This window comes from Urocitellus parryii, chromosome 3 (genome assembly GCF_045843805.1).
Source record: "Urocitellus parryii isolate mUroPar1 chromosome 3, mUroPar1.hap1, whole genome shotgun sequence".
NCBI classification, from domain to species: domain Eukaryota; kingdom Metazoa; phylum Chordata; class Mammalia; order Rodentia; family Sciuridae; genus Urocitellus; species Urocitellus parryii.
The window spans coordinates 80,704,739-80,716,136 of NC_135533.1; the positions used below are offsets into that span (position 1 = coordinate 80,704,739).

Below are 11,398 nucleotides of genomic sequence, written 5' to 3' on the forward strand. Positions count from 1 at the left end.
TCCAAAAGTTTTCATCACACTTTCTCTTCTCTAATGAAAAAATAAGAGAGAGTACAAAAGATTTCATAGTTATATATAAATCCACAGCACACTATGATGAGTAAAGCATTTGCAGTGTTTGCTCACTGTAGTCAACATGTGGAGAGGTAGAGTAAGCAGAAGAGATAAGCTGCTCACTTCCCTCAATAGCAACATAAGAGTAAAACAAATTTACAGTCAGCACCAAAGGCACAAGTGTTGGGCAATCACAAGTATTTGCATGTTCGGCCCATAACAGCTACAGGCAAATGATTTGACAAGGTCAAATTCAACCAGAGAAAACAACCAATGGGGCTGCAGTGTAAGTTGCTAGACCAGTTAGGGGGAAAAAAATACAGGAAGATAACTAGCTGCAATGCAAAAACCCTGGTTTTCAGGACTCCTCAACTTTAGTCAAGACTTGTTTTGCCTAATGAGAAATCCTGAATTATGTTTTCTCTACAGACAACACAAATGGTGCAACATGAAAAGGAAAACATTTTACAAGCAGGAATGTCTCATGAACAAAGCAGATAAAATACAAAAAGGATTAACTGAGTCACAGAAGGGAAGATCTGCCTACTCACCCCACACAAATTACGGTGACTCAAAGGCAAGTCTAAATGTATTGTCCATTTTGTGAAATTTATTGGGAAGTCGAAGTTAAATTTTACTTTAAAACACACACACACACACACACACAACCTGTGAAGAAACCAATAATAAATCTCTCTCTCTCTCTCTCACACACACACACACACACACACACACATACACACAACCTGTGAAGAAACCAATAATAAATCACACACACACACACTTTAACCTCACAATTTGAGTTTGGTTTCTTCGACCTTCAAAATTACTCTACAGCTCTTCTGCCTTTTATAGTAAACATTTAAATTTAATCTCTCCTGACATTGAAATCATTACCTAAGCAATATCAATGTTCATATAAATTTTTAATAGAGTCTTAATTTGCATTTTTCATACTTCCACAAATTAATAGGGATTTGTTTGAATGCATCATTTAAAACTTTGATATTTCTATAAATTACACAGCTAAATTTTAACAAATGAAAACATGGCTTACTATACTTCTTTTATTCTAAGGCACCAATAATTTTAAGACATACCATCAATTTAATAATAGCTTTACAGGGGAGAATAGTACTTCTTTAAATGAACACATCCACTCTAAGATGCAGCCCAATTTCCAAAGTGTTAAAATGAAGGGAAAAAAAGGGAATATAATCAAGAAAATACATTAATTATTTAGAGAGGGGATACAAAAGACTGTAGATAGATTAAAGCTAGACTTCCTGGGTTCATATTTTAGATCCTCTGCTTCCTTGGTGATCTTAGGCAACTTACTTAGCCTCTCTGTGCAATGAGACAATCTATCACATGAGGCTGTGTTACTAGGATGGAGTTACTGTTCTTAAGGTATTCTGAATGACCCAACAGGATAAATGTTATATAAGGACTTATTAAACAACAATAGCTATCATCATCATCACTACCAACTACCAGGGCTTACTGAAACATTTGCCACATTCAGAGGTGAACATTTTCCAACCCAACAAACTGATAAAAATATTTTAATTCAATAAAATATTTATGACTGAATTACTTTTCGTATCAAAATATTATAGTAAGTTTAGACAAACGGTAAAATAATTATATAACCATAGTCTTGCTCTTTAGAAGGCAGGAGAGGGAAGAGTTTTAAACTAGGGTGTCTGTGTGGTCCAGGCTTTAGAACACCCACGAGCCACCTGAAATGAGAAGCAAAATTATGTCTGCATGTGTTTCTGCAGTGCCAACTCCTGACTCCTAAAAATGCCTAGAATAAAAAAAATAGATCCATTTACCTCAGATAATCATACCACATTAAAAGGTAAATAAACCAAAGTCTAAACTCATTAAAAATATTAGAATATTCTAAATTATTTCATTTAATTATGAGTTCAGTGACTTTGACAGGTACACAAACTCTGACTTCCTCTTTTTCTTTTTTCCTTTGAGACAAGTTCTCACTCTGTTGTTTTTCTCCAACTCCTGAGCTGAAGAGATCCTCCTGCCTCAGCCTTTCTGGTAGCTGGAAGTATAAGCACAGACCACTGCACCCAGCTTTAATTTTCTTAAATGTCAAGCATGTTACCATCAGAAACATAAATCCTGGGTCACAAGAAACTCATTCTTCTTCTTCTTCTGGTTTTTCATATAGGCCAGAAAAGCAGCTTGCTTGCTTTATAACTCTCTAAGTAGATAATATAATATGGAGCTGAAAATAAGTGGCCCTGTGATGAGTTGTCCCCAACCTTCGAGCCTCTTGCAGGATGGCTGGTATGGCTGGGAGATGACTGACAGCTGCCCAGCTCAAACAGCTGCCAATACCTGTAGGAAATTAGTGCTGGTCCTAGAAGCTACCACTGCAGACACTGGAAATAAAATGAATCGTGTTTTACACTGAGACTTAAAATGTTCTGTGCACCCATCGTTTCAATATACTACATGTTACTATGATGTCGGAGCCTTAGTATGGTACTGGGGAAAGGCCATGGTTTCTGGAGTCAGGCCATCCTGGGCTCCATTCCCACTCTTTCCTGGGTGGCCACAGCAGTGTTCTCAACCTCTCCATATCATAATTCCCTCATAAGTGAAAATGATTCCTCCTTTTAGGAGATTATGGAGGTTTGAATCTGATAAAGACCTGCCACAATAGTACCTGTGGACTTTCTCCTCTCCACACCCATTTATGAATGATTGAATATAGCAATATGGGCCACAAAAAGTTAAACTGGTAAGTTGAATTATTTTGAGTTCACATAAAATCTCACAACTTCTTACAAACTACTTCCAAAACACATATCATCACTGGAATTACCAGTATTCCTAACCAGGGTTGTTATGCAATATTGAGTCAGGAATTTGAAAAAAAAAATCACAAGTACTCTAAGTCATCACCAGTGACTTAGCTCCCACCTTTCCATCTATTTGTAGCTACCCAAGTTATGAATTACTGCCAATTCAATTTAAAAGACAGTATAAGTATGAAACTCAGCCTATTTTGTTATGGTACCAGGACTTAGACACCACCTAAAATATGCAGTATGTGTTAGAAAATCACTTTTTTAAAAAAATGGAATTTGACATTGCATACAAAAGTAAAAAGCAAACTATGCCTAGATTTCCATAAATATGCTTATTTCCTAGAATAAGCATCTGGACAGGGAAGGAAAAATTGAAGTTCCAATGTACCTAACACTTATCTACATTGTCTCTATTCCTGGAAAAGCTGGCCTGAGGTGTATCTCATTATAGAGGAAGAACCAGAGGCTCCTGGCGTTCAGGGAATAACTTTTGCAAGACAGAGCGGTGGCAATGGGCATCCAACCCAGTCTCCCAGTTATACCATGCTCTTTTCCTCCCATCTAATCTTGTACCCAAAGTCTGTTGGGGTTGGGGGATAGGGAAAACATTTTAAAAAATGAAGTATTAACTTGTCACTGAATTCCTTTGCTAGAATTCAATGAAAGTAAAATAGAATAAATAAATCTACAGTTTGCTTTCCTTCTTCCCAAATACTTAGAGGTGATATCTATAGAGTTTTACAGCCAGCCCTCTATATCTTGCATCTGCAAATTCAACCAACCACGAATCAAAAATACTTGAAGGGAAAAAAATAACATGTATAGACTCAATACAGTAAAACAACCATTCACCTAGCCTCAACACTGCATTAGTTGTCATAATTAATATAAAGAAGATTTAAAGTACATGGGATATATGTAGGTTATATGCAAATAGAATGCCATTTTATATAAGGGACTTGAGCATCTGTGAAGATGGGATCCATAGGAAGTCCTAGAACAAATCCTCCTCAGAAACAGAGGAATGACCATACCTTCTCTGTAGCTGTGGTTAACACCTTTATGGCACCCAGGTTCAAACTGGTAGTTAGTCAGCTATCAGAGGTGGCAATGCCAACATTTCTAAGTTCATCAAGTGTTTCTTGTATCTGATCTGACTACCTTCCCTGGCAGATGCAGGTATCCTTTAATGACACTTATCTTCTCGCAGGCTACTATGAGCAGATAAGAAATAGGTAAGCTGGGCCAGTTCACAAGGTTTTTGGATTGACCTTGATCAAGGTGAACCTGGGTGATTTTTGCTGATATGCCAAACACTATTTTTAATTTTGGTAAATATTAGTGTTATGGTGTGGATATAAAGTTTCCCTCAGAGACTCTTATGTTGAATGCTTGGTCCTTAATACAGCTGTGTTCAGAGGTGGAGATCTAGAAAAATGATTGGGTCATGAGAGCTCTGACCTCATTGGCCACTGGTAAGTGAATGGACTACTGGGAGGTGGTGGAGGCTGTGGGAAGTGGGACCTGTTTGAAGGGAGTGGGGTCCCTGAGGGCATGCCCCTCGGGCTCTATCTTATCCTGCAGCACCAACCTCTCAGCTTCCCAGGTTGTCACAGTCTGGCTGGGCACATATCACTGAGCCGCCACAAAGCACTTGTATGTGCAAACAGGAAACTTTATTGCCTGAACTCCAACAGCACTCCACGCACACTCCCCCGGGAACTCTCCCGAACAAACGCCACCCACGCGGCCCCCAGGAACACCACACATCCACCGGAACTCCCTCCACTGGGCTTCGCAGGCATTCACTCTGGGAAACCAAGAACTCAACAGGAACTCCAAAGTAGCAGGCGCCCAAGACAGCAAGAGCTGCTCTATTACTGGTGTAAAGGTCTAATATACAATTGAATCAATCCAGCATCATCTTGATGGCTTGCCTCTCAACCACTACTTCTGGCAAAATGCAAGGGGCCATTCCGACTTGGCTGTGGTTCACAACACCAGGTGTCAGGAACTGAGCAGCTTTCTTCTGCAATACCCTTTTGCTATGATGTTCTGCCTCACCTCAGATGCAAAGCAATGAACCAGCTAAACATGGTCTGAAACCTCTGGAACTGTGAGCCAGAATAAATCTTTGCTCCTTTAAGTTGTTTCTCTCAGGTATTTGTCACAGTGAGGAAAAGCTGACAAACACCATTTGTTACCATTCACCTCTAATCACAATGTTTGTCCCCATTCCTCTTGCCCCCCACACAACAGGAGAGCCACAGCCTTTCTGTGTTCCAGTGAATGAAAGTCTGGCATCAGGAGCATTCAGTGACCATCTTCACAGTGGTTAGGCAATATTAGCAGGTGCTATAAGGCTGTGGTCGGTCGTTTAAAGTAAATAAAACCTTTGCCCTTGGAGCATTTGAGGAAAACTAGACAGTCAATTCAGAGCATGGATTGGACTCTGTGGAACAAGGCTTCCTGGAATCAAACCTCCCTCCTCCCACCCACACACTCTGTGATCTTCGGCAAGTTATATCTGTGTTTCAGTTTCCACATCTGTAGAATGCAAATATCAGTATCTAACTCACAAGCTTGTAAGAATTAAATGAAGTTTATATCAGAATGTGCATGGTACATAATTAAGTGCTATGATGTGTTACCAATAGACTTCAATTTACATACAAAGAATGAACGAGATGCTTTGCCTGAAAGAGATGTGTTTAAAATGAGTATAAATTGAGCGTTCTGGTATAACAACAGGCAGTACATATTTCTCAATCAGCAAAGTCAAGTTTCTGGAAGAGGAGGGTATTGAGTCTCACCCATAGCACTCCAGCTGGACAGAAGGAAGGGGTCACTTTGTTCCTCTTTGAGAGGAATCACAAGGGAAAATGACCTTACTTGAAATAAGAGAGTCTCATTCAGAGAGCTGCCAGCTCTTCTGCCCAGTTTCTCCAAGTTGAAAAGCGCCTGCCACAGGGCCACTGCCTAGCGAAGGTTGGTTAAGGGGTAGAAGACAGCCACCCTTTTTGAGGTCTAATCCAAAAGCTGACGATCACCCAGAGGACTGTGATGAAGTCAATTTGGCACAACTGTGAATCACTCTGGCTGCTGTAAATGAAACAGATTTCAAGATGATGAAGACAGTGGTAGAGTCTGCCGAAAACATCACAGCAGCAAAGACCAAAATAAGTCAGGCCAGTATTTTGGCAGTATATATAGAAAGAGAAAATGGTTGTTAACAGCTATTTTATTGGGGGAAGGAGGGGGATACCAGTCTTGGAATTGCCTGAATAGAAGGATTAAAAGAAAAATGAATGAATTAAGGTAAAGGCTTAAGACCAAGAGAGACAGAAATTAGGAACAATGAACCCTTTTCAGTTAAAAAACTATTCATGCTCCTTGGAAAAATGGCTGACTTCGGGTCTGGAGCAGGAAATATACAAGATAAGCCTAGAATATCTCCTGCCAGATAGTTCTAGAAGCCTACTGAGGCTTCATGAAAAAGTATATAGGACCCAAGGACCAACAGAGTGCCAAAAAGAACATTTACCACAATGGACTGAAACCAATATATTAAGATCCACAAATTCTTAAAGATATTAGAAAAGCTAACTAGTTATCACTGGAAGTTGTTAGGGTCACAAATGATTACTCTGCAAATTCATAAAGGGAAAAAGAATCTTTCCCCTGTCTTTCCTGAATAATCTGAATTTCAAGAAATCCAAATACTTTATGAGGAAAAGTTCTTTATATACAAAATTCCAATAATAAATGCCGAGGTAGAATGGATTTAGAATCTCACCATTTTGTGCCCCATAATGATAATGGATGTTCCATAACCATCTGTTGAGGCTAAAATCTTAGGTAAAGGGTAGAAATATAAGGAAACACTACTTGGACCTACTGATCAATCTTTTTTTTTTTTTAAATCTTCGGCCCCCAGTACTGGAGATTGAACCTAGGGGCACTCTGCCACTGAGCTACATCCCCAAGTCCTTCCTATCTATCTACCTATCTATCTATCTAGACAAGGTCTCACTAAATTGCTCAGGTTGGCCTTAAACCTGCAATTCTCCTGCCTCAGCCTCCTGAGTCATGAGCACTGCCTTCCCTGGCCCACTAATCAATCTTAATTTCTCAAAAAGAGAGTCATCCAGACATTATGTGTCTCACAATGTGATGCAACAGATTTTACACAGCAACACCCATGAAGGATACTTACTTGTCTGTGAGACTAAGTTCTGATCAACAACCACGGTATAGGAATTGTGAAGAATAGAAGAACAAGTTAAATGACACCACAAGTAAACCATCACCTGAGGGAGTGGGACATCACACTAGACAAACCAACCACTCACTCCTGCAAATCAATGGCCTAAAAAAAGAAGGGTGGGGACTATAATAATAGAGCTTAAAAGCCTAACCACAAATGCAACATGAGGACCTCATTGAATTCCTGATGCCAACAATTAATAGTAGAAAAAAACATATTTGAGAAAATTTGAATATGGGAATTATACTAAGGAATTGTTAAAATTCTTAGGTATGAAAAAGGAACAGAAGTTTTTGTTGTTGTTTCACTTTTAAAATATCCTTACTGAAGATGTAAACTGAAAGATTTGTAAGTGAGATGACACTATGTTTATGATTTTGCTTTCAAATATACCAGCTCTCACAAAAAAAATTTAAAAAGTAGGGAAGGGAGAAATAAATGAAACATGACTGGTAAATGCTAATAACTGTTGAAACTTGAGGATTTATTATGCCCTTCTCTTATATATTCCATTATATAAATTTTTTAAATGATTAACTGGAGATGTAGCTCTGTGACAGAGCATTTGCCAAGCAAGTGTGAAGCCCTGGGTTCAATTCCAATTACTCAAAAAAGAAACAAACAACAACAAAAAAAAGATTAAAGGTTTTAGTGGGAATTCAAGCTTACTTGCCACTGAGGCTTAAGGGGTGACCTCAATAGGGACCTCCACAAAGCAAAACTTAGTCTTTGGCTTCCTTATCCTAAAGAGATGCAGTGTCTTAACCAATAGGACTGTGAATTCAATAATATTGGAAGTGACTGACCCGAGGAACCAAGCAACTACGCTACATCAACCAAATGACAGCACACTTTGTCCCAGTTAAGAGACAGCCTACAATGCACCAGGGTGGCGCAACACAATCTACAAGAACTGAATTGATGTCAGAATGTCCAAATTTGTGGAAGCCCAAGGCAGCACGGACAAAAGTCAAACGTACTTCAAATTCAGATCTTGATCAATACAAGAGTTAAAAACTTTACTTATGTAATTCACAGAGTTCCTCCTTTACCAATTGTGAAAATGTTCTCTTAACTGGCCCTTGAATTCACTCAGCTGCACTGGAAACAAATCTCCAGCCAACCAGTCTAGAACATATCTTATCTGTTTTTCTCTTTCTTTTAAACCCCTTCTGAAAGTTTGTATCTCCATTTGTGTCTCCCAAAAAATTCTTATGTTAAAGCCCAAATCCCCAATTTGTTGGTATTTGGAGATGGGAACTTTGGAAGTATCTAAGATTAAATTAAGTTGTGAGGGTGAGGCCCTTATGATAGGGTTAGTGGCCTTGTAAGAGGAGAAAAAGAGAGCTGTCTCTCCCTCTGAGTAATCAAAGAAAGGACACAGAAGCATATAGCAAGAAAGTGGCCATCTGCAAGCCAGGAAGAGATCCCTTGCCAGAACCTGAATCAGCCTGCACACTGATGTTGAAGTCTTCAACTTCCAGCCTCCAGAGCTGTTAGAAAATAAATTTCTGTTGGTTAGGCCACCCAGCCCATGGTATTTTGTTATGGCAACCCAAGTTGGCTAACACAGGTACACATTTCACTTGTTTTTCTATTTCTTTCAAACTCTTTCCTACCCCTTTGATGGCAAAGGTTCCAACATCACAACCATAGTTCAAAGCAAAAAGAGTGAAAAATTGTTGAAAATTATGGGTTTCCAATAATAGAAAATATGACAATCTTCCCCCAATTAAGAAAAAAATATGGCCATTCACTTAAGCCCCCCAAAAGAACTAACATAGTACTAAAATTAAAGAAGGGTTAATAAAGTATATATTATTCAAAGTAATTAAGAAAATAAGAGTAGATATGTATATTGGCAAGACACATATCATCCCAGGCAGTGAGAAACGGAAGTCTCTATGTAGATGCATGCTACAGATCTATTTATACAGAAACTCTCAGCAATTCTTGTTGCAAATTGCCTGGCTGCCCTCATGTCTTCAGAATTCTGTGCCATGAAAAAGTAACTGTCAAGGATAATAGGAACACAATTTGACCTACTTTCCCCCTAGATTCTTGCAAAGTCTATAACTCTGGTTCTTGTGTTTATTTAGCTACCATGTCTTGGGAACACATTTCCTTGCTTTCTTTGCAGGCAATCCTGTATGCCAAATGTTAAGGTCATTGATGGACAGTTCCAAAAATTCTCCTGGTCACCGACTTTAAGAATGTCCCATTACACACAGATAATCCTCAGAACATCATCCTTCTGAAAAGACACCTAGGAAAGGAGGAACTGTGGCCTCCAGAGGTTGGAAGACCTTCACCACTTCTGACTCTTCCCCACCCAAAGAAATCCACACCAACACAAATACCCCCCAACCCTCAAGTTTCACAAACCCAAGATGCAAGAGCTAAAAGTATTCCACTAAGATCTTTTAAAGTGGACAACCAAGACTTCATGTTTTAAGTTACAGTCCCAAATCATGTACACTGTTGCAACTTCTCAGTGAAGACTACTTAATAATGAGGAATTCCTACAAACTGAGTAGGACCCACCAAAGGTGCTCCCCTGGTGAGAAGAGACGTCTGAGTAAGTCTGTTCAGTGTCCAGAAACCCTGCTGGGGCCTCCTGAGTGGCTTAAAGATCCTGAAGGATAATCGGTAGAGCTTTCTCACTTCTCCAGTACCAAACATGTCTGACCTGCTCAGGTCATTAGATGCACTTAGTACTCAATGAGGGGCACTCCTTGACAGGTAATCATATTTGAACACACCATCAGGAAGTCAATATTTAAGATTCCTGGGGGCGTGCACCCTCCTCTTCAAGGGGATGTCCGGAGTACTAAGTGCTGGAGAGGCTGGAAACCAAGAACTAGAAGATCACCCAGGAACTTTCAACTCCTGAATCTCTCTCTCTGCCGTGCGGTGGGGGTAGGAGGGTCGGGGGGTCAGGGGTGTGCGCATAGAGCCCGTCCTTATGCCCAAAGCTTGCAATGGGACGTCCAAACACATTGAATGCGTCCTGCGAACTGGGATCCCATTCGTAGGGCCTGAGGCTTACTGTCGGATAGGGCTGGCTGACTGCTAGACACCGGACACCTGCAGCTTCCCCTTTGAGAAGAGGTGAACAGTCCTTTCAGCGATGCCCGGGTTAAGCAACCTAAATTCAGGTGCCCTTTGGTTAAGTCAAGTGCATCTGGGGGTGGGGAAGCTGTCGCTCACCGAGGGGAACCCCAAACCCACCGTCCCGGGCTCCTCTTCAGCGCAGTCCGGCAGAAGGGAGCCCCTTCCGGCCGCCTCCCTAACTTCCAGACGCCCCCTATAATCGCCCGGAGGGTAGGCGCGGGCTCCAAGTGCGCTCCGCGGGTGCCCCATCTCTGGCCGGGACCACTCACCCGGCCCCCGGCGGCGCTCCGCTTTCTCCGCAGCGTGAGCCCGCTCCGCAGCAGTGCAGGCAGGTCCTTCAGCCGCGGCCGCAGCGACGCCGGCGGCTGCTCGCGCTCCGGCTCGCGGGCGCTGGGACTGCGGCGCAGAGCGCTGTCCGCCGCCGCCACCGCCGCGGCCAGGGCCGGGCTCTCGCACGGCGGCTGCATCTTGACTGAGCCCACCGCCATCCTCATGCCCAGACCGCGGCCGCGGCCCCGGCAGCTTCTCTCCACCGAGCTCGCCTCCGCGCGCCTTCGCCAAGCAGCGAGAGGGCGCGACTGCGGCTCGGGCGCGGGGCGCGCTGCCAGCCGCTGCCCATTGGCGCGCGCCGCGGCCCCCGCGAGGCTCAGCCCCGCGCACCTCCCCCTCCGGCCCAGGTGCGCCCCGCCCCGCCCCGCCCTCTCCCGCTGCTCACCTACGTCTGAAGCCCTAGCCCCTCAGACACTCCCACCCCGGACTCAAACGGAAGAGGCGCCCGGGGGAAAGCACCCTCCTACACAGGTGCTGCATTCCCAGAATCCTCCGTTAAGCCCACTCCTCTGCCGTCTTCTTCAGCTCCCCATTCCCTTCGGGCTGAAAAATTCCGGTGCACTTCCCGTTTCTCAACAGCCAGGCTTGACCTGGACTTCGACCAAGTGCTGAGAAGTCGTCCTCCCTCCCGCACTTGACGCACAGCCTAGCCCCACATCATAATCCTTATTTCTAGCGACTGTTTTCACCAAAGAACTTCAAAATAGGCTCTGTATTCTTCTACAGGACAAACACCGTGACATAGAATTGCCCCACGCCGACCCCTCTGGGCATACTCATCATTAAAAGATGA

The 11,398-nt window shown here is 42.4% G+C and overlaps 1 protein-coding gene across 2 annotated transcripts in view; it reads right to left on the reverse strand.

Moving 5' to 3' along the window:
• The window catches only part of Rapgef5 (Rap guanine nucleotide exchange factor 5), a 228,356-nt gene extending 217,587 nt beyond the window's left edge, over positions 1–10,769 (reverse strand). The window contains exon 1 of one of the 2 annotated variants that reach the window (XM_077796732.1): positions 10,545–10,769. In XM_077796732.1, coding sequence (XP_077652858.1) covers positions 10,545–10,769 — 225 coding nt within the window. The remainder of the gene's footprint in view (positions 1–10,544) is intronic. The other variant, XM_077796731.1, reaches the window with a different exon arrangement.
• Positions 10,770–11,398: the final 629 nt, after the last annotated feature.